This window comes from Ceratina calcarata, unplaced genomic scaffold, assembly GCF_001652005.2.
Source record: "Ceratina calcarata isolate Rehan_Ccalc_2016 unplaced genomic scaffold, ASM165200v1 scaffold1, whole genome shotgun sequence".
Lineage (NCBI taxonomy): Eukaryota > Metazoa > Arthropoda > Insecta > Hymenoptera > Apidae > Ceratina > Ceratina calcarata.
Genome location: NW_017130860.1, coordinates 51,204 through 73,256, shown reverse-complemented (window position 1 = coordinate 73,256; position 22,053 = coordinate 51,204). Strand labels below are relative to the sequence as shown.

The following is a 22,053-nucleotide window of genomic DNA, read 5'->3' as shown; positions in this document are numbered from 1 at the left end:
CTACAAGAAAGGTTCTATGCAATTTTCTCGTAGGACCAACGGTTTAGAAGTTATTGAGGGAAAACGAAATTTTTTTCCAAAAGTTCGCTGTTTCGACCGTGGAATGGTCGGATTTTATCAGTACCCATAAAATGCCGATTAATCATAGTTAACTCGTTAAATATCGAAGTTCGAAGAAAAACAACTTTTATTTGAAGCATTTTTCGAAATTTTGAGAAAGAAAAAATTTTTCAATTTTTCCGAGATGTTTTCTAAGATACATAAACTTTTGAGATTGATATATAGCCAATACATCCTTAATGATAAATTGTTGATGGAAGATCGTAGAACGACTTACCGCCACCGTTTTTATAGCACAGGTAAGGGAATCTCCAGACATTGGCAAGGTCGACAGCGAATCCGATGACAGATAAAAGGAAGTCAACCTTCCCGGACCAGGTCTCCCTGCCGTCGACGCTGCCGTTCATCATTGGTGGCGTCTTCACCACCCTCGACGACATGTCTCGTTTTCCTATTAGAACAAAATCTATTTCGTATTTTGAGAAAATCGCGAATTTCCATTGATCGTCGGATATAATAGTGCTGGGTTTTAATTGCGTCGCTCGATGAAAATCGAGGTTCATCGAGGGGACAGGACTTATATCGAGATGACAAGTGTAATGGGTTCTCGTTCCGCAGCGATTTTTCATATTTAACACTTCGTTGAAATATAAATAGGATTCTTCTCTCTTTTAATTACGTGAACATAAAATCGTACGCTCACGTGATTGCATTATTGTTCATCATTCGTGACATACGCTAAATAAATAAAATGATTTATAAAACGAAGAGACTATTCTAAGAAAAAGCGAAGTCGATGTCTTACGTCGTATTACATATATTATAAGTATTATTTTCGAAGAGATCGGACGAAGAGTTTAAAGAGAGATGAATGTGGGTGGAAGAAGAGAGGGTGGTGGAGGCTGTGCGGGCGCGGTCACGTGTAATTTGGCGACGACAAGTTATCGATAGCCCTTCAGGCGACAACGCTTAACCCCCGTGCGAGGCTCATTGTGCCCTGGTGACGGGTTCCGGACAAACAGCGTATATTTCAAAGGCGGCCGCGGTGTGCCAGCTTCGAGGGGACTCTCGACGAGGGGTTTTCTGTCACACGCACTGATCCACGCTTGTCTATAGATCGACCCGATTAATTGATATTCGGCGGTTATTGCCAAACGACGAGAGAACTCACCTACTCTTCTTTTTTTATCAACTGAACCGACGAAAACGCGGCTTCCAAGTCGTTTTTCCAAATAATTGCGACATCGACTACTACGAATTACAGGTCTCTTCTTCCAGCACTTTCTTTCGAGGATGTAAGAATACTTCTCATATGAACTCAAATCCTGACCTTAGAACAATTTTCCCTGATGAAATTCTGTCGTGTATTATTTTAACAACAGAAGTTCTAATACATGAATAAAATACTCTTCGTGTTCCTCTGGCTACATGCATCCAGAAGACGGTACTCATGCAAACATCCAATATCGAGATTCAAAGATCGATTGTAAAATTCGATTTGATTGAAGAAATTAGAACCACCTTTCACGATTGTACTTGGAATCACGGAAAAGGATCGGAGGATAATTGAAATTGCAAAAAAGCAATGCGAAACTTGGTTGAGAAACGATACTAAGAGACGTACCCTGACTCGGTACTCGGAGGAGTGCCTTGTTCGGGAAAAGGCGGACGACTGTCGACTGTTCTTCAGATTGTAAACGACGGCGGTAAGGAAATAGAGGGAGAGAAGAGTTGCGTGGAAGACGTGCAAATTCGAAGAAACAAATCCGGTGAGGAGTCGGGGGATCCTTACTCGTGGTAAAGCAAGATGGCAATATTAATTAGCTCGTCGTTAGTGAGACCCGCCGCCAGTCCGTCGATTGCAATATTCGAAACCGACGAATGAACGATACATTTTTATAAATACGTGTATGACAAAATTCAAGAATAAAGGATCATAAAATGTTTTTTTTTATTTCTTTCCACCCCCGTCGTGCGTCACTTCCAAGTTACCGTCGAGGAAAACATGCTCGCTTCTAAGAAGGATCGTAATCTATCGCTTCTACCTTCCGCGAACTGAACAAGAATTATTATTCGAATTGTAAAAATAAATTGGTAACTGAAACGCGACAACAAGGATAATTATCGAGACCGCGATCAGTCATTAGAAACGAGCGTGCGACGTACAACGTCAACGCTCAAATAATTGTTTCTGATTCATTTTTGATAATCAATCATAAACGACGTTAACGCATGAACATATTACGTGTCTATGATTTTACATGCTACCCTTACAATGAATCGAACGAACTTTATGATTTCAAACTCTTTACTCCTATAAGATGATATCTAAACAATAGGAATACACGTTGAATCGTATTAATGGTTCATGGACCATTTATAGTAAGATGATTCTAATTAAAAACGTATGAATACTTACGATATTCCACTTACCAAGTAGCAGGACGATTAGCGAGCGAGACTGGCGATGCTATAGCTTTGCGAGGCACCGCGACACTGACCGCAGACTTCTTCGGTCCACACGACTCCCACGACGAGAACCCGCCACAGGGTCAAAAGTATTTCGAAACTCGTATCCGTCAGACCCATTACCGCGTTACTGATCCTTCCCGAATCGTTTTCGCATAAAGAAAAGATACGATGTCCCGCATGAGATTCGAATTATTGGAATGCCCCAGCGAGTATGTCTTTCAGCTCGCGAGATAGATCATAATTTAGAACGCGCGAAATTCACGATTACGATTCGTATCGTGAGTCCGCGAGAACAGCCGTCGCGGGAGCGAACGGTCGGTCCCTCTGCGGACAGACTTTGAGAGCGATCGCGCATTGGCCACGGTGACAGACCATCAGATTGTTAACGAACAAAATTTGGAAAACGGGTACCTCGTCGGGAAGGTTCGAAAGAATGAGTGAGGAAGTTTCCCCAACGCCGGGACGTATATACGCGCCTCGGTCACGTGACACCGCGGGTCCAGCCCAAACATCCAGAGCGCGTGTCTGCAGAAGCTGGCACAAGCGCGGCGAACAAGAAAGCCGCGCGCATTGTCACGCTCCGCGTGAAAATGATACCGTCGTGTTTATCGCTGTCAGTAACTAACAGATATTTTATGTACATCATTCAATTCGTAAAGGAAGCAGTGATCACATGTCTTAAATCCATGCGTGTATACAGATGTCTTCGTTATTATAGATAAATTGCGATGAACTAAAAAGAGTTGAAATGTACGATACCGTCAGGCAAACGCCTGTATTCAAACTTGCCTTCGGGACGCTACCGCGTCCCTCGATCACAATAATTCATCGGGCGATAAGATGATTCATAAATCACGCACTTATCTAATAACAAACTTATCTCGAACGAGCAGGAAATCGTCAGAGATGATTCGCGTGGATGTTTGACTGTATTAAATTGTAATTGTAGAACTTATTGCCGGACATACACGTTCTATTTTTAAAGGATGTCTATAGAAAAAAAAATTCAAACTTGGTCTGGTTTATTATTATTATCATATCTATTACTTCCGCGTGATATAACGGTTGCCGTTGCGCGTCGCACGTTACTTCCGTTTGCGCAAGGCATTATTAGTTTCGTCGCCATCATAGCGACGAGATCGCGACCGTTTTGGCCGCAGAGCCACGAAATTGGGGAAATCGTCGTTTTTCGACGAGAAGAAAGACGAGAGACAGGGCACTGCGCTCTGTTAGGAGACGTGTTTGTGGTCATCGCAGTACCAGTCCATCGGCCGTGGATTTTCGGCATCTTGAAGGATTGTTTTCTTCACCTTTTGACGATAACGAACATGGCTTATTGAAGATGAAGGGTCTGCAGAAATATACTGTTTCTCCATACGGAGGAGGCCGTAGCTTCGATAATTCTGGACTTCAGCACGAACGATATCGTGCCAGAAATGGACAAAAATACAAAATACCAACAGTTCTCCGGGAAGGGAGCTCCTTCTGATGCTAAAAAGACTCAAGGTGCGTCGTTCGAACGTCGATCGCCACGATTGCGACGTCATCTTTTCATTTACGTCACATGTCTGTACGTTGTGCAAGAGCGAATACGATTTCCGTTGCACTTTAACGTTCACGTTCAAAGTTTATGTCTCAGTTTTTATTTGCCAATGATTTGGTGTAGCAAGGCAGCGTTTAATTATACAATTTCTCGATCATTTCGAGTGGATTTTATGTTCCAATCATAACAATGAGTATACATTATTTTCTATAGATGTTACAAACAAACTTTTCCCAAAAACTTCACGCCGTCGTGAACTAGCAAGCACTAGCAGTTTTTCAAAATTTGAGCAATCAAAGAAGTGCAATGGACAAAAAACAAAAAGTTTTGATAAGAGACCAAAACCTAAAGGACAATATCATGGCAGTTCAAAGGAGGATACCAAGGTCCATTTCCTTCCTGATTTCTTCTGTTTTATTTATTTTAATCCATTCGGTGAATTGAGCGTTCGACTTACAGGTAGTGCACAGAGAATCTGCTGAGCTTGGCTCAGTAATTGTTCCAGGAAGTAAAAAGCAGAATTTGAATCATCTGCTGAATTTTCATTATGAGCCGCGCGAAATGCAAGGTGGCTCAGGTGCATGGAGTTATGGAAAATCTATAAAGAGTTGCTCTCGCAACAGTAACAGGTGGCTTCCACCAGTGCAGCGGCATAAATACAACAAAGAACAATTCTTACAAGCCAGGTATGTTACTCCCAAACTCAGGTACAGCTTCATATTCATAATGATACTAACTTATCGATGCATTCGTTCAGCTGCCAGTTCGTCGTAAGTTCCAGTGGGAATTACACGTTGTACCTAAGCGATCCTGATGTACTAGTTGACTGGAAACTGGTAGAGCAAATCGTAAGTCACAGGTTCATCAAAAGTTTTTGTCGATCCTCACAATGATGATAATAACATTATCTTACGATTTAGAAACTTTATAGTTGTGAGAGTGTGTCATGCCCGATATGTCTGTGCCCGCCGGTTGCTGGGAAAATGACGCGTTGCGGTCACGTTTATTGTTGGCCTTGCATTCTTCATTACTTGTCGCTTTCCGATAAATCTTCGCGTCAATGCCCCATTTGTTACGAATCTATCCAAAAGTCCGATTTAAAAAGGTAATTTGCATGGCTACATTTACCATAGTTTAAAATAACATTATGATTATACTTTTGAGAGACTGAAGATTCTTCTTCCTGTTTCAGTGTTATCGAAATAACACAGAGCACACTGAATTCAGGAGACACAGTTACCTTACGTTTGATGCGCCGTGAAAGGGGATCGTTGTTCGCAGTGCCGGTCGGATCTATGAATCAGAATCCAATTGATTTCTTTCCAGTTTCAGACACTATCAGCAACCAAGTATATTCCAAGCTTCTAATCGCCAATACGGAAGATGTAAGTTCTTGATACTGGAATAAAATAAAACAAATTGAGGGAGGTCAGTTCTAATTACGGTTCGTCTTAGGTTATGGATATCATTGAACGTGAACGTGTTCAGTTGGAATTGGAACTCTCGGATAATCCTGATTCTCCGGAAAATTGTTACATCGAGGAGGCGCTTAATGAACTTTCGCAAAGAGAAGAGGAATTATTAAAAAAAGTAAAGTTCATTCGTGGTTTCAAATAGAATTCTCTAGTCATAAAAATGAATTATTTTTAGACGAAATCAAAATCAGAACTCGTTTCTACGAATGAAACCGCAACAACGCCGGATGATAACAACGATGTCGAAAAATCCCAGTCAGAAGTACAAGCCTCTGAAAATACAAGCGAGAATACAATGTCAGTAAACGAAGAGACGCTAAAACCTGTGGAAAGTTTACCTAACATTCAATCAACATCGGGGATACAGAAATTCTTCTACTTTTACCAAGGTTTAACATGCCCGCCATGGTTTTCTACGTAATTGTGTCTCGTTAATTAAATATAATTATTAAACAAATTAATTTCAGCCGAAGACGGTCAACATTTGTATCTCCATGCAATGAACGTGAAGATGTTGGAAATGCAATATGGCAGCCTCGAGAATTCTCCTCATGTTATAACTGGGAAACTTCTTGAAAAAGAGGGGGGAAATCTTACCGAGGATCTAAGACGCAGATTAAGATACTTATGTCATTTGCCCTTAACTTGCCAGTTCGAGGTAGCCGAGATTGAACTGAAACCACCAACTATATCAGAAGAAGTTCTACATTCATTTCAAGGTGATTTTTTTGTCTGAGAAAGTATAAATATTTTCTTTTCCAGGATATTTTAATTTAATCTCGATCGGCTTTGTAGATCAATTAACGTTGAGGCACAAACGTAGACAGCAACGAGAATGTGAGGAAAGGAAAAGGGAGAAGAAGATCACGGAAGAGGAGAACAAACGAATGGGGAAATATCCAACACCCATCGTACACCTCGACTCGCAACATCATTTTCCTCAATGGCAACCAGATATATTATTTTCGGAGTATGTCATTTTATTTCGTGAATCTGACTTCCGATGTACTGAGGGATATTTATTTACAGAGAGAATGTTCCGACAACACCAGAATCTGCAACGACATCGGTAGCTAGTAGTCCATCTCTAAGCACGTTTGACGAGATCGTTGCATCTAGACAAACTGAAAACGCCGGTCACGAACCGGGACCATCGTTCGCGGAAATGTTGCGGAACACCGGCACGCGTAAGAAACCGCGTACAGCATGGCCATCGATTAACTCCGCTCGTAATACAGCATCCAACGCGAGTACTCAGTCGTCGAGAAGAGATGAAGAGGAAGATTATTTATCGGCACCATCGTACAGTCAGAGTCTCGGCGATGCTTTGGCAGCCGCCTTAGAACAAACAAAGATAGGTACTGCTGCTATGGAAATGTGAATTAACTGTCTATTTTCATTTGTATTTGTTTGATTGTTTCAGAGACGAAAAAGAATAAGGGTGAGAAAAAGAGGAAGAAAAGAAAATCGACTGTATTGTTTGCAACTACTATGGCACATACATCTTAGTTTCTTTCCTGACAACGCTTGGCATTGTACGCTTTTTGTTTACAAATTCCGTAATTAATTTCATTTTGTCACTTGCATCGGTGGATTCTTTCGATTTGTTTTAAAAAAATGTCTTAGTGAAAATCGTAAATCTATGATAGTATGTCTAATTTTTATCATTGTTCTATTCAATATTATAATTATTTTCTGTAGCATTTGAATCTGTTGGGCTTGCAAATAAAATTACATTTCCTGAAACCTTTTATTTTTACCTTCGCACGATCTAAAGAGAAACTTTACTATCCTGACGTTCAACTGATTAAAGACCGATGGTTGAGCGGTAAGAATATTCCAGAAGCATCCTCCGGGAAAGTGATGTATATACCGTGTTCCCATTTGGTACAAGGTACAGGTAATAAATCAAACGGATTGTATTAGGGATTGTTTTATATTTTCAGTTTTCTCGAACATAGAAAATCAAACAACTGATCTTTTACACAGATTATTAAAATATTAAGTACAATAATATTACGCGATTTTACATATCTCTAAAAAAAAAAATCATTCGTAGTACAATAAATTATTTTTTGAACTTTTACTGGCAAAGAAAATAAATAAGTTCATGATGTCTCACATAAGAGTGAAAGAAAAGGAACAAAGATAAAGTATACTGAAGAACGAATGAAAGAAAGCAGCTGTGTAATAATTCTATGTTCTTCTTCTTTTTTTTTCTTCTTCGACAGTTTTTTCCTCTGCAAAGGATTGAATGCATGAAGAGGACAGTGGACAAGCGAGTTTAATCGACTTCCTCAATGGTAGGTCCACCAGCTGCGCCACCACCAGGAGCACCCGCTCCTGGAGCAGCACCTGGAGGGAAACCGCCCGGCATACCACCAGGCATGCCTCCGGCACCCTGATACAATTTCGTGACGATTGGGTTGCAGATCGACTCCAATTCCTTTTGCTTGTGTTCGTATTCTTCCTTATCAGCCAGCTGATTGGCGTCCAACCACTTGATGATCTCGTTGCATTTATCCATTACGATTTGTTTGTCACTGGCGCTGATCTTATCTTTAAGCTTGTCATCCTCCACTGTGCTCTTCATGTTGAAGCAGTAAGACTCGAGTCCATTCTTAGCAGCGATCGTCTCCTTCTGCTTCTCGTCCTCGCTACGATACTTCTCGGCTTCGTTAACCATTCTCTCGATCTCTTCTTTGCTCAGGCGGCCCTTATCGTTGGTGATGGTGATCTTGTTCTCCTTGCCAGTAGATTTATCCACCGCGGATACATTCAAGATACCGTTGGCGTCGATGTCAAATGTAACTTCGATCTGAGGAACTCCTCTAGGTGCTGGCGGAATACCGCTGAGCTCAAATTTACCTAACAGATTGTTGTCCTTCGTCATAGCACGTTCTCCCTCGTACACCTGAATCAACACACCCGGCTGATTATCAGCGTAGGTGGTGAAGGTTTGGGTCTGTTTGGTTGGAATGGTGGTGTTTCTCTTGATAAGGGCAGTCATGACACCGCCAGCCGTTTCAATACCAAGAGAAAGTGGTGTAACGTCGAGAAGCAGTAGATCTTGTACTTCCTCGGACTTGTCGCCGTGAAGAATGGCGGCTTGTACGGCAGCTCCGTAAGCTACAGCTTCGTCAGGATTGATGGACTTGTTCAACTCCTTTCCGTTGAAGAAGTCCTGCAGCAGCTTCTGGATCTTGGGGATACGCGTGGATCCACCAACCAAAACGATGTCGTGGATCTGTGCCTTGTCCATCTTGGCATCGCGCAGCGATTTCTCTACTGGCTCCAGAGTTCCTCTGAAAAGATCAGCGCAGAGCTCTTCGAACCGAGCCCTGGTGATCGACGTGTAGAAATCGATTCCCTCGTACAGTGAATCGATCTCGATGCTGGCTTGAGTAGACGAAGACAATGTGCGCTTCGCACGTTCGCACGCCGTTCTCAGACGGCGCAGAGCGCGTTTGTTGCTGGTCAGGTCCTTCTTGTATTTACGCTTGAATTCCTGAACGAAATGATTTACCATACGGTTGTCGAAATCTTCGCCGCCAAGATGAGTGTCTCCTGCTGTAGACTTGACCTCGAAAATACCGTCTTCGATCGTCAGAATCGACACATCGAAGGTGCCACCGCCGAGGTCAAAGATTAGGACGTTGCGCTCGTTGGTGGTCTTCTTATCCAGGCCATATGCAATGGCGGCAGCGGTAGGCTCATTGATGATACGTAATACGTTCAAGCCTGAGATGGTTCCAGCGTCCTTGGTTGCCTGACGCTGCGAGTCGTTGAAGTAAGCAGGCACAGTGATCACGGCATTGGTGACGATTTTACCGAGGTACGCTTCGGCAGTTTCCTTCATTTTCACCAAGACCATTGAGCTCACTTCTTCGGGGAAGAAAGTCTTCGTCTCTCCTTTGTACTGTACTTGAATCTTGGGTTTGCCGCTTTCGTTTACGACAGTGAAGGGCCAGTGTTTCATGTCAGCCTGAACAGTTGTGTCATCGAACCGGCGACCGATAAGACGCTTGGCATCTGAAAAGAACAATTATTCAAATATATTAATTTTATTATTCAATGCAGAAGGACGAGTTCCAATTGATTGAATTATATGAAATTAGCGAAAATGGCAAGATGTACGCATACAGTATTTCATTATTACTAATTAAAAATTTTGAAATATAGTTCATTTCTACTACGATAAGAAAATACTTCTTTAGGCTATAAAAACACGGAAAGAAAACACGTCATTCCAGTCATGACCTTAATTCACCTACACGCGCATGCGTGCCTATCTATATACATCGAGGATGTAGGTATCGACCTTCCGCCATCTTCCATTTTCAAAAGTTTCCACGCCCACTTATAAAAAGCTTCTAAAGCAACATTTTTCCATTTAGACGATTTTACATTTCACTGTTCGTTGATTGTTACGATTATTAAAGCGACAAAATTAATTTTTAAATATTTATCGACGAACGACTCATCCTAAATCAATAATTCTGATGGTATATAGATTTTGTTCAGGACTAAATTGCAAATGAGCACACGTGCCATCACAAGAAGGCATTATAGAAATTCGCAAATTCTACAATTATTTCGCAGATTACGAGAAAAGATTATATAAAAAGAAAGCGGGAGGAAGTGTATGAACGGCTAACGGAGGATGTTAAAAATTGACTGCAGACAGACACGAGGATGATTGTACGACATAAATATTTTACGAATAAATGTATATTTACCGAAGATGGTGTTGTTGGGGTTCATGGCAACTTGATTTTTGGCTGCATCCCCGATCAACCGTTCGGTGTCCGTGAATGCAACGTAGCTCGGCGTTGTACGATTTCCTTGATCATTGGCGATGATCTCCACTTTCCCGTGCTGGAACACGCCAACGCAGGAGTACGTGGTGCCAAGATCAATACCGACTGCAGGTGGTTTGGCCATCTTTGCTTTTCTGTAAAATTATAAAACAACGATTAAATCTCTGATGAAAACTGCCGAGTTTGCTTCTTCTTTGTGAACGTTAAAACATCGAAATATGACCGCCGACACGAACGATGACAGACACGCACCTTTCTTTGTTCTCTTCTTTGAAAATTCACTTGGAAAAAGTTCGCCTCGTAGGACAGTGAAGAAGTTCTTCGCTTGACGATTCGCAACGTGAGTGAGGAACACGGCCCCGGAACCCGGTATATATCACTTTCCCAGAGGACGCTTCTGGAATGTTCTTCCCGCTCAACCATCGGTGTTTAACCAATTGAACGTCGGTTTCCATTTGGCCCACGAGGCGATTGGCCACGGAGCAGTAACTACGTGCGTCAACGTTGGGATTTTTTGCACTATCGATCCATCCGACGTTGCTTTGTTATGTAGTGAATATTTAGAATCAAATGTCATTCGTTCTTATAAAAATTGATTGGGGCTTCTAGAATAGTTATTAGGCGTAACTGAGGTTTTCACGAGATAATATTATGAAATAGATTCCTGCTGAACGATACGGAAGTGGAGCGCAAAGAAGTTACAGCCAAGTTTTAGCCAATTCTAAAAGGTGTGGGGTTACACGCACACAAAGATAAGTGAGTCTACGCCTATGCATGACTATGGACAGTTAATGTTTCAAGGCTCCTTAATTCTTTTGACTCTTATAACTTTCCTACCATTTATTTTTTTAGTTAGCTTTAGCATTCAGCAAAGAAAGAATGAATATTTCATGACACCCAACGTCATCAGAAATATAGCTTATCTTACATTAAATATATAAGAACGTTGAATACTATAAGTGCAATGACGTTTAATCATTAATGAATCACGATGTTGTATCATCGCATGACAATAAATTTCATCAGCCAGTTTGTGGAATATTCTACCTCGCTACCTTGTCCCTCGATACAATCTTTTCCTTTGTTACATTTTAACTAAAACACTCACATTTGAATATTTCGAATCTCATTTGAATAATTTTGAATGTTTAAAGTATAATAAGTTCTAATCTTAAGAATGAAAGTAAGCGAAATCATTTTTTAGAGATCGAACCATGTAGCTTTGTGGTGATTCGTGATTTTATCAATTTCCGTTACTACACGTGCTTTAAAGAGTCTTCACATACATATTACTCCTCACACTTGACTATGACGCACGTATGTATATATATATATATATATATATATATATGCTATGATCGTGATTCTTCAAATAACTGAAAATATGTACAAGTTAGGAATGCCGTTTTAGCAACTGAAATTAACGATGATGACAACTAAACAAGTTGTCTACACCGAGCATCGTTTTGCTGAAAAATTAATCGCACAGGCATTAAAATGTATACTTTGTTGTTTGATACGACATTTTATTTAGAGAAGGCTGATATGTCTCATGCTTTTATCTGTCGACACATCGGTTTCATGAAATTTCTTGAAAATTTTCTCAGAATGCAGCTTATGTGATAAAGCACGAAACCAACGACCATAACTAATTGCGGTAAAGTTCGCGAACTCTGTAGAAACTTCCAACCAGCTAGTGCATGCGCTCGATACGCTGTTAATTATGAGTGTGAGAAAATCTCCAGTCATACGTTACACACACACACGTTTTAACGCCTATGAAAGCATGTTTGTCGATGTATGCATGTATGTACGTTTTCATAATGCACACGAACACGTAAGAGATTAATAATGATTCTCAGGTAAGATATAACTTTGATATCGATCGAAAGTCCCACCCTCCCAATTCGCTTCAGAGACTTTTCGTTCAAGTCAAAAATATGTTCTTTATATAAATGATTTTTCGTATAGCAACAATTTATAACGTTCGTATATTATAACTGTTTCGTACGAATGAAATAAAGGTACGTAAATAAAATACGAGGGGTAGGATGAGAATTTTCGAAGGATTTTCGTGCTCATTGTAAGGCTTCCATCTGCTAAAGCTGATGGGTAGGTAGTAAGTAGACAAAGGAAAGGAAACGGTTATTGCCAGGTGTAAAACGTTTGAAAACGTTTTAACGGTCTTCTGAACATTGCCAGGGTCTCAAGCTCAAGGGCCATATCGACTGCACAGCTATCCAAAACGATTCCCAACCGTCAGTTTGGTGTGCACACGTGCAAAAATTAAATTTTCATTATGCAATATAAATGCTATGATAATTGAGCTTATGTTTATGTAAGAATGTTTCTTCCTGCGTACATCTTTTAAACAAGATATTTTTCATATCCAAAGACGGCAAACATTTTGTTGTCTACGTAGAAAGGCTCATAGGTTTATACAGATTTATTGTTACACATCTGTGCAAAAATGATATTCTTATCAGGTAGAGAAAGTAATGGAATATTGATTTAGTAGAATAACTTCTGTTGATAACGAATAAAACCTTTTTGAAGTGTGAGAGGGCGTTCGATGTTTCATTACAGATTGTGTTGTGCGTTATGCAGTGAAATTGGCATTTGAAATAAGCTTTATTCTTAAACAAATTAAGCGGTTATGATTCTGTGTTTAATGTACTGACATAAAAGATTTTTGACGAAGAACATTGAATATAAACAGGGATTTGACTGTGTAGAAGTATTTACTTAGAAGTATGTAACGCTTAGCTAACCCTGATATTGTTTAAGTTCATCGTCAACGAGAGAGAGCGTGAACCTAGCGTGTTTATAAGTTTCCCAAAAAATATTGTGCGATATATTAATAAAGGTATTATCATGGCATTGTGCGAACTTGATAATTATGTATTATATGTATTAATTACATAAATATGTGTCGTATGCTACTATACTTTAATGGTACAAAGAATATGTTCCGGCACTTTGTTTCGTAAAATGAAACGATGAAAGGGTGGTCTATCTGTCTAATCAACAGACCAACTTAAAAGAAACTTATTTAAAACGCATTCAATCATGTGGAAAATCCATTTTACATGTTACATGAACGAAGCTAGATTTTTGTTATCGTCCAGTTACCATCAATAACCCAGGCTAGCAACAGGTCCAATTTTTCAATGTTGTTCCTGTCTAGTCCTGGAGCCAACCGACTGTGTCATCTGCTATGCATTCAACAGTTCTAATAATATATTATTTGTACAATGTGCTCATGGATGTATATAATAGGCCCCAAACTGCTAACACTAATGCAAATGTCCAATTTTCGTTGCCATTTTTCAAATGGTTCCAAATTGATTGGACTTTGGGCTCATTGGTGAAAGTGGTGTGGCCATACAACGCGCTTTATATTATTTAATCCATGGGTTGTTTTATCCAGAGTTTGTGTTTATGCTTAAACGATAACTCTAGCATTAAAATGTTAGATTTAATTATTTGCTTGCTACACGCAAATTAGTTAAATCTTCGATAAAATAAAGTGTTATGTGCAAGCATGCGTCTTGATTAAACTTTTATACGTTACTGGTTGTTGAATCTTACAGTATTTTAGTACATCTTTATTATACAAATAATGGATGCGGATAAAGAAATGCCTCAAGAAACATCGGAATCGAACATGGTGCCCCCAAACGAAGATATAAGCGAGAATGCCTTCGATTACCAGTACTCAAGTATCAAGACAGAAATAAATTCGGATAGTCAGATGTCAGATAGAAGCTATTTCAGTACGGCAGTGAAGGAGGAAACTGCCTTCGCTGATGACACGAATATATATAACAGTCCCACTAGTGAAAACTGTATAATGGATTGTAGTAAAACAGACAGTATTGAAGCTCCCGATGAATTGCGGCAGTTTGATGTTCTCGATGATCTGGAGCATAATCCAGATCAGAACTGCTCTGATATGGAGTCTGAAAGCGTTGAGAGTATAGACACTGATGTACCTGATGAAGAAATTGAGGCCATGCTTGAAGAAGGTAAATCTTGATCTTTAGAAATGTTTAGTTATCGCAATAAGTTCTACAATATCTTTTCCACCAGGTAAAGTATGAAAGATATTGATAAAGAACGTGTTCTAGTATATATATGTAAGTCATCGGATCACAGATTTCTTTAGTTAAGTATTATGTACTAGGTTTACCAGATGAGTTTAAAAGCAAACGAAAAGACATGAAGGATCACGTACCATACGAAGAGAAAGAGAAGCTTGTCTTGGACGGTAACGAATCAAATAATTATTCTTGTAAAGGAGTGATCAAATGTTATTTTCATTAATGTAATTTTTTATGCAGAAATTGGACACAATCATTTTGACGTGCTTCCTGAGGGGTGGGTACAGGTGACACACAATAGCGGGATGCCCTTATATTTGCATAAACTGAGCAGAGTTTGTACTCTCGCAAAACCCTATTTCCTCGGACCCGGTAGCGTAAGAAAACATGAAGTTCCTGTCAGCGCGATTCCCTGTCTTCAATACCAAAGAGCTCTTCGAGAAGAGGAAGAAGAACGGAAGAAACAGAAGGATCGCGATCCGAGCGTAGAGACTTGTAGTCTCCCGAGTGCCAAGATCGAAACGATACAAGAGAACCGAGCAGCTCATTCATTAGATAGTGAACAATTAAGAGAATATTGCCAATCGCTGTTCCGCTTTAAATCTATCAAAGTAATGAGGTTCCAGTAAGTATACGTTAAACGTCATCGTATATTATGCTACAGATGTTTATAAAAATCTTTGATCGCTGTTTAGATCGTGGTCGGCAAGAAGAAAATTCACGAAGAATAAAAAGCATCGTAAGCAGCTTGAACGGCCAACTTTGCCCGATGGGACGAAGCTAATAACATTCCCAGTCAGTAGTTCCGGTGTAGCGGGTAGTAGCGGTCACACTGGTGATGACAGTAGTGGGCAAAGACCTCCTAAGCATTGGATAATGAATCCCTCTGGCAAAAGCTACGTTTGTATACTACACGAATATGTACAACATGCACTTAAGAAGCAGCCGACTTACAAATTTAAGGAGTTGGGTAAATATCAGAAAGAATACCGTCAATGCTATCCACTAAACTAAAACATCTTAACTAATCCATCATACATTGTATTGATTTTTCTTGATCATAGAAAACGCGGCCACACCATATTCTGCTGTTGTCTGTATAAATGATATGGAGTACGGGAGTGGTTTCGGGAGTAGCAAGAAACAAGCGAAAGCTAACGCTGCCCGAAAGACACTTGAGATTTTAATTCCACAAATGAGAGACAAAATATCTGGTGATAATAGCAATGACACGGCGTCCGGCAACAACAGCCGAATGATTAAGGCATCTAGGGCTAACTCCGATGCAGATTTATCGTTTTTCGATGAAATATCAATCACGGACCCACGAGTTGCCGAGTTCTGCGCTAAAACAACGGAACCGTCACCGCATGCTATTTTAATTACCTGTCTGCAAAGAAATTACGGTCTGGGCGACATGCACATCAAGTACTCTGTAAATACGCTAAAGCATCAGCGCAATGAATTTACGATGCGTGTTGGAAAACACGAAGCCACTGTCGTAAGCAAAATTACAATCGTTTTGATTTATTTCTTAGTTTATATTTAGTATATCTCTCTAAAATCTTATTTTCTCAAATCATTTTCAGGTGTGCCGCAACAAGAAAGATGGTAAACAACGTGCAGCCCAAGCCATTCTGCAACTAATGCATCCTCACATTCAATCTTGGGGTTCCCTGTTAAGGCTGTACGGATCTCGTAGTGTGAAATCTTTTAAAGAAAAGAAACAGTTGGAACAAGAGATCACGCTGTTGCAAGGCAAGGCCGCTGTGAATCAACCGAATCACGCTATATTGAGCAAGCTTAGGCAAGAGATGCGGAAATTGGCGGAACAGAGGCAAGCGATTCAACCTATCGGTAAGTTCGTACCGCTCGATTTGCCAACCGGATCCGCTGCTAACTTAAACAACGTGGACTTATAACGTGCTAGTCAACATTTTCATATGGGTACTGATGTATCTTGTAAGATTTTCAGCGAGATTTCTTTCCATACATTTAGGGTTTCATGTGTAACGCACAAAGTATTTTCTACGTGTAACGTTTCTAGTGTAAACATGAAGTAGACTTCCGAATGGTGCTAATTTATATCAACTATTATATTCAGTTTTTATTTTTTATGTAAAAATGTAATTTCTTTGTGACCGATCTGATATCTGTAAGGCCGATAACTAAGTAACGATTGCGCGTGTGTGTGAGAGATACAGAGAGAAAATAAGAACCCGAGGCAGATAGACCTAAGAACAATTTTTTAAGATACAACTGATCGCTGAAAAATGAAAAGAATACGGGTGAAGTACTACCTCACTCAATCGATTAATAGTACACAGTGCGAGAATTAATATTAGACACGTAAGTTATTGGTTCAAATTTGTGCTATGATTAGAGTGCATCATAAATGACATAATAGTAAATGGAAGGTAATCGTATATTCTTAGAGAACTGATTACAATAAAGTATACTTCCGGTCTATAAGTGTTAAGGCATCAACCGCTAGATATTTGTTATTAGTAATAGTTACAATGTGTTCAAACGGGGTTTAAAGACAAGGGTAAATTAGATTTAATACGGTATAAATAAATTTTAAAATAAAATAGCTAAATCGTATGCTAGATTTCATAGATATGTACATTATTTCAATAATTGTATCCACTTGTTCGCTTTGGCACTTTATATCATCTTTTTCTACATATCACTATTAGTTTCAATTCTGCTATTTTTATGAACTCAAACTTGCCTTCGGGTCGCTACCGCGTCCCTCGAGATACTTTGCTAATCATCTAACAATCTTCTTGAGAACGAAATTTTCCTATAGTCGGACTATTGTGATGTTTCAGTAGAAAATACAAATATTAATCTTCAGGTTTTGTATGCTCGAAATTATATAGATTTTCTCTTTCTTAATCGTACATAAATAAAGCCATTGTTTGTCTTTGTAACAATGCAACACCGCGATACATACAGAAATGTTTCCTTACATAACTTAAAGATTATACTATGATATAGCAGTAGGAATATAAACTTAGCAATGTATTTTTTAATAACATGAAATGCAGAAATTTTTTAGAAGATCGTTTTGCGACGATGATTAGCTTAGAATTTGTTGTACTCGTAACGTATTAATAAACCACAACTAATATACATTATATTGCAAACAAATTTAGTGTATAGTTTTATGAACTTCTGCGCCGAAGAACGTATTAACTTAGTCTAAGATAAATAGATTTACTTAGTAGGCACATTTTAATAGGACCAGAATTGTAATAATATTAACAGATTATACGTAAACGGAACATATCTTTATTATTATAAATTAAATATCTATCAACCTTCATTTAAAAATATAACTTAAGTTACAGATATGTTTTACAGTTACTTGTAACTTAAGTTACAATAAGTTCTTCCCCTGTTAGCCAATCCTGCGGTGTTAAATTTGAAGCAGGTTCTTCTCTATAAAGAATATGTGCACAGATCGGCATCAAATTGGTAGCAAATGCTGATACTGCATTTCCGATCTGCATACATTTTCCTAACAGGGTCGTTAACGTTTAGATTTCATTCGCACCTTCTCATTAAGTGAAATTCATTTCTGTATGAATGTTTCAACAATATAAGTAGTATTACCAAATTTCCGTTTCTAATCAAATACATATTATAGTCAACATTAATGATAAATGTTTTGATTTTAATTCACGGAACACTATGACAATTACTACTGTTTAATGTGCTTTAATGATTGGATGTGAATATCTTTGATGTCATGAATGTCTTTCACGTAAATGCTACTATAATCCATTTTCATATCGTTATGTATATATATTAATATCCTTTTGTTAATTCATAATATATTATTCTAAATGGGTAACTATATTCGTCATTTCCAAATGTTATTTACAATCTACGTAAATACGACGTTTACTATTAATTTTGACATCGATACGTAATGGCATAAATCATAGAAAAGTTAAATTCATTTCAGTACGAAAGTTTATACAAAACACGCATGATTACACTTTAGGATCTAATCGAACTCCTTGGTGTATTTGAACGTAATCAAAACGAAGAACGAAGGCGTAAAAATGTAGATGTTTCAAAAAGTATTAATTACTTTTACATGTATAATATCTTACATTCATTGTAACATTAAGCATTTTATATTGGTACCGTCAGTATATCCTACTTATCACTATCTTTGAAATTTCACTCGTATTATTACCTAAATAAAACGGGAAAACAAGTCGAAAACTTTCACATGTGAACAAGTTAAAATTCAATCTCGTCACTAGATATACTGTCATGTACTAACTATGTAATAAAAAACTGCTATTCGTATTTTTGCACAAGTCGAGTGAATACCGTGTAACTTCGTAACATTACAATCTCATATGTCATATACCAATAAAAATGATGAGACACTACTAGTATGTATCATTGTCAACATTTCTAACTTTGGAGGCACGTCAATTTAATTTTAAACATAAGAACGTGTATATATATATTATATTTACTTCGTTTTTTAGACCATTGTAAATGTTCGATATATGTAATGTTGCATACACGTCTTTTGACTACGTTTTTCTATTCATATTTGATCAGTCGTTTAATAATTTAAGGGAAACGTATTCACGTTACTTTTAAAACAGTTCCCGTGTCGATAAACGAAATGCATCAGTATGTAAATGCAAGGACTTTATGCCCGATCAATCTATACTGGGCTTTGAAAATAATTTGTGAAACCATTATACGGATTCGTCGTACGTACTGTTCCCAGATAGGGCCATCTTCGACAAACTGGACAGACTTCGTCGCGGGCTGCTACCAACTAAAAAACTGCTGCTCGACTCTGAGAATATTTTCCGGAAGCTGAGAAGCAAACATGAACGTTAAAATCTGGAAAATCTCTTTTGATTTATTTACAATTTACGCGTTTGAAATTCTCTCTCGATTTACTTACAACTTCCGAATTCCAGATTCCGAAGACTTTTTCCAGGGTGCATCATCTGGTTCATATGGAAGAGGGCCTTGAACAGGGGCATCTTCTTCAACCCTGCGGAAATACATACATAGTAATCACTTAAATACATAACTATGTTCTTGAAGGTACGTACGGTTCGGGTTTCGGTCGATATAATTCCAGTTCGTCCTCTAGATCGGACACTCTGGCTTTTAATTCGTTTCGTTCGTGTAAAATTTCTTTCAACTCGGCGGTGGTGAACCTGGGCCTGTCGGGATCGTCCAGGTCGTAAACAGCCTTGTTCGTTAAATCAGGGTAATTCTGAACTTTGCTCAAGTCCTCGTTCTCTTTTCTCGCCAAACCGAGGCGAGCTCGGAGATTTATTAGTTCGCGATTTTGATCTTGTAACTGGGCCAAGAAATCCGCTCTCTCCTCCACCAAGCCTCTGGCTTGCATCTGCGCTTGGCGTTGTTTTCGTTTCAATTCACGGCCGACGACCCCGAGTTTCTCGACTTGTGCAGTTAACTGTGTAAAATCGAACAATCCATCAAAATAAATCAATATTTCAACGGTACAAAGAGTTATAAATTATTTTAAGTACCAATTTACATTTTCTAATTCCATAGTTTTCTGTAGCATCTCTTTGTCCCTTCCTCGAATCTGCTCCCTTTGCTTATCTATCATCGATCTCAAGTGTTGCAACACTGCTACATCAACTTCCTGACTAGCTGTAAAGGCTGAAAGCGCATTCACTGCTCAATAATCTAAATACATGTGCAATAACGATATTTCCGGCATTGTGTTAGTAGGAAAAAGATTGTTAGTACTTTGTTTATTGCTGTACTGACTATCACTACGTGATTCTTGTAGAGCCTCTGACAACCGTCTGTTCTCTTCTTGTAATCTATTAACCATTTCTACCAGGTCTCGAGATTCTTGACGCCAGTGCTCCTCAATTTGTTCCAGTTCCTATAGTAATTAAGCATCTTTAAAGATCAAAGTAGAAACTAAATAAACGCACATTTAAAATTGATTTTAATTCATTTTTAGAATTAAGATACCTTCTCAAATCTCTGCCTGTCCTCGGCTTTACCAATCTTATCATTCTCCAACTGTGATATCTTTGAGCGTAACTCCTGAACTGTCGTATTCTCGCGTTCATTTTTGGTCGCAAGATTTTCTAATATCTCTAAAGCGTGTATTACTTTTGGCATTAAATTAGTCACAGATTCAACACCGTACGAATCTATGAGCTTCTCGCATTCCTTCCCTATCTCAGATGCAATGTCATAAACGTCTACAACTGATATCTCAGACGCTACAGCATATTCATCCATGTTACGGGTTGTATAATTTTCCAAACAAAAAGGCATGAATACTTTTGATATCACAATCTTATTCGCGAACGTGCTGAAAATAAAATATGTATTATATGTAAATACCATCGGTTTAACATTGTAATTTTAATGTGTCGATGAACGTACGTCGCTCTAGTTTCATTTAAATGACATTATAATACCTTGAGCTACGATTAAACGGAGGAATCCGACAATATTAATTAATTATTACCGTTGCACCTTGCACCGAATGTAACACGCGTTTTCCTACTCATTTGTACGGGAACAAATGCGAACAGAACTTGCCGCGTACAAGTGTTAACAAACGGGATGCATACATCGACGTGACAATTAACGAGCTAGAGAATTATGAGATCACGACGATTATTCACGCTCGCAATGCTTATGTCAAATTCCACTTTGAGCTATACCGTGGTAGTGGTGCAGAACACAGAAGGGGGCCTATTTTTAATACGTATGTGTGCACTTCATAGCTTCATACACAGAAACAACTTTCTCACGGGCACCGGTACGATTATAAGTTCCAAAGAAGCGATTAATTTATACGGGAGAAGAAATTAAATGAGCGAAAGATTGACTATTGCCGATTAAAAGTATGTACCCTGATTTATCCTCAACCATTTTTGCGAACTATACATTCCATCGGGGAATGTTGATTAAAGCGACACACCGATTGGACCGTTCCAATCGAACAAATACAAATTTATTTCGGTTGTTCAATAGCTGAAGTAGAGAAGAATTCCACCCGATTATTTAGATTCTTGATTTTGTGAAATGGAAGGTCAAGGAGTATTTGTGGAACTTATGCTCTGAGGGAAATGGAGTCTTTAAAGTAATCATTATCGAAACATTTCGTATATATAACATAATAGGTAATATATTTTATACTATATTCTCATTCGTAATGCATCTTTTACATGATTAACACCTTTTCAATCTTTCGTTATAAAATAATAAAACAACCAAAATAATGGTTTTCATAAATTATCAAATAGTACATAATTTATTACAGCAAAAGATTGTAACATGATCTCGTAACAAAATATATAGTATATATATTTTATTTCATTTTATTTTAGCAATCTTTAGTGTCAACAAGTTAAAACAATAAAATAAATTATAAAATAAATATTAAATTATCTTGCCGAAATTATAATTTCGTTTGAAAATACTGCATGTCTTCTGTATATGTAATTTGCAGGATACAAAATGTACTTGATAATCCTTTATCGATGTGCTAATAAAATGATACTGTAAAATCAGTATCGCCT

General features: G+C 38.5%; 5 protein-coding genes across 12 annotated transcripts in view; 2 read left to right on the top strand and 3 right to left on the bottom strand.

Annotated features, from left to right (window-relative positions):
• DAT (Sodium-dependent dopamine transporter) overlaps positions 1-2,956 on the bottom strand; it is a 13,039-nt gene extending 10,083 nt beyond the window's left edge. Inside the window, exons 1-3 of one of the 4 annotated variants that reach the window (XM_026811467.1) lie at positions 1,468-1,754; positions 1,232-1,385; positions 338-511 (exon numbers count right to left, since the gene is read on the bottom strand). In XM_026811467.1, coding sequence (XP_026667268.1) covers positions 338-511; positions 1,232-1,385; positions 1,468-1,512 — 373 coding nt within the window. In that variant the 5' untranslated portion in view covers positions 1,513-1,754. Of the gene's footprint in view, positions 1-337; positions 512-1,231; positions 1,386-1,467; positions 1,770-2,479 lie in introns of those variants that run through there. The other 3 variants (XM_018031523.2, XM_018031448.2, XM_018031616.2) reach the window with 3 other exon arrangements.
• A 681-nt stretch (positions 2,957-3,637) lies between these two features.
• LOC108623171 (RING finger protein 10) lies at positions 3,638-7,160 on the top strand. Its single transcript, XM_018021538.2, has 12 exons — positions 3,638-4,038; positions 4,289-4,461; positions 4,535-4,761; positions 4,833-4,923; positions 4,996-5,180; positions 5,268-5,460; positions 5,531-5,665; positions 5,726-5,939; positions 6,018-6,269; positions 6,346-6,520; positions 6,580-6,908; positions 6,974-7,160. The coding sequence occupies exons 1-12, from the start codon at positions 3,969-3,971 to the stop codon at positions 7,057-7,059; spliced, it is 2,130 nt and encodes a 709-aa protein (XP_017877027.1). The 5' UTR covers positions 3,638-3,968; the 3' UTR covers positions 7,060-7,160.
• Positions 7,161-7,751: 591 nt separating this feature from the next.
• Hsc70-4 (heat shock protein cognate 4) lies at positions 7,752-10,729 on the bottom strand. Its single transcript, XM_018021657.2, has 3 exons — positions 10,623-10,729; positions 10,290-10,504; positions 7,752-9,582 (listed from the first exon to the last, which is right to left on the bottom strand). The coding sequence occupies exons 2-3, from the start codon at positions 10,492-10,494 to the stop codon at positions 7,835-7,837; spliced, it is 1,953 nt and encodes a 650-aa protein (XP_017877146.1). The 5' UTR covers positions 10,495-10,504; positions 10,623-10,729; the 3' UTR covers positions 7,752-7,834.
• An 84-nt stretch (positions 10,730-10,813) lies between these two features.
• Positions 10,814-17,027, top strand: pasha (microprocessor complex subunit partner of drosha). Of its 3 annotated transcripts, none has more exons than XM_018021943.2 (7): positions 10,814-11,126; positions 13,964-14,398; positions 14,557-14,640; positions 14,714-15,098; positions 15,169-15,443; positions 15,538-15,974; positions 16,063-17,027. In XM_018021943.2, the coding sequence occupies exons 2-7, from the start codon at positions 13,993-13,995 to the stop codon at positions 16,393-16,395; spliced, it is 1,920 nt and encodes a 639-aa protein (XP_017877432.1). In that variant the 5' UTR covers positions 10,814-11,126; positions 13,964-13,992; the 3' UTR covers positions 16,396-17,027. The 3 variants fall into 3 exon arrangements, with proteins under 3 accessions (XP_017877432.1, XP_026666448.1, XP_017877272.1); XM_026810647.1 differs by having other exon boundaries at positions 11,223-14,398; XM_018021783.2 differs by having other exon boundaries at positions 10,814-13,236.
• Positions 17,028-17,322: 295 nt separating this feature from the next.
• Rilpl (Rab interacting lysosomal protein like) lies at positions 17,323-21,489 on the bottom strand. Of its 3 annotated transcripts, none has more exons than XM_026810890.1 (7): positions 21,384-21,489; positions 20,486-20,834; positions 20,252-20,393; positions 20,034-20,176; positions 19,579-19,949; positions 19,425-19,517; positions 17,323-19,333 (listed from the first exon to the last, which is right to left on the bottom strand). In XM_026810890.1, the coding sequence occupies exons 1-7, from the start codon at positions 21,401-21,403 to the stop codon at positions 19,210-19,212; spliced, it is 1,242 nt and encodes a 413-aa protein (XP_026666691.1). In that variant the 5' UTR covers positions 21,404-21,489; the 3' UTR covers positions 17,323-19,209. The 3 variants fall into 3 exon arrangements, with proteins under 3 accessions (XP_026666691.1, XP_017877556.1, XP_017877633.1); XM_018022067.2 differs by having other exon boundaries at positions 20,034-20,161; positions 21,384-21,488; XM_018022144.2 differs by having other exon boundaries at positions 20,034-20,161; positions 20,273-20,393; positions 21,384-21,488.
• Positions 21,490-22,053: the final 564 nt, after the last annotated feature.

Bases quoted from the DNA above. Each gene is read 5' to 3' on its own strand.
- Hsc70-4 (XM_018021657.2), bottom strand. From the start codon at position 10,494: ATGGCCAAACCACCTGCAGTCGGTATTGATCTTGGCACCACGTACTCC. The intron at 9,583-10,289 runs GTAAATATACAT...TGTTCTTTTCAG, and splicing joins CCCCAACAACACCATCTTCG to ATGCCAAGCGTCTTATCGGT.
- Rilpl (XM_026810890.1), bottom strand. From the start codon at position 21,403: ATGGTTGAGGATAAATCAGG. The intron at 20,835-21,383 runs GTACATACTTTT...TTTTATTTTCAG, and splicing joins ATGGTTGAGGATAAATCAGG to CACGTTCGCGAATAAGATTG. The intron at 20,394-20,485 runs GTATCTTAATTC...TAATTACTATAG, and splicing joins ACAGGCAGAGATTTGAGAAG to GAACTGGAACAAATTGAGGA.
- pasha (XM_018021943.2), top strand. From the start codon at position 13,993: ATGGATGCGGATAAAGAAATGCCTCAAGAAACATCGGAATCGAACATG. The intron at 14,399-14,556 runs GTAAATCTTGAT...ATTATGTACTAG, and splicing joins TGAGGCCATGCTTGAAGAAG to GTTTACCAGATGAGTTTAAA. The intron at 15,099-15,168 runs GTAAGTATACGT...ATCGCTGTTTAG, and splicing joins ATCAAAGTAATGAGGTTCCA to ATCGTGGTCGGCAAGAAGAA.
- LOC108623171 (XM_018021538.2), top strand. From the start codon at position 3,969: ATGGACAAAAATACAAAATACCAACAGTTCTCCGGGAAGGGAGCTCCT. The intron at 5,181-5,267 runs GTAATTTGCATG...TTCCTGTTTCAG, and splicing joins CAAAAGTCCGATTTAAAAAG to TGTTATCGAAATAACACAGA. The intron at 6,270-6,345 runs GTGATTTTTTTG...TCGGCTTTGTAG, and splicing joins AGTTCTACATTCATTTCAAG to ATCAATTAACGTTGAGGCAC.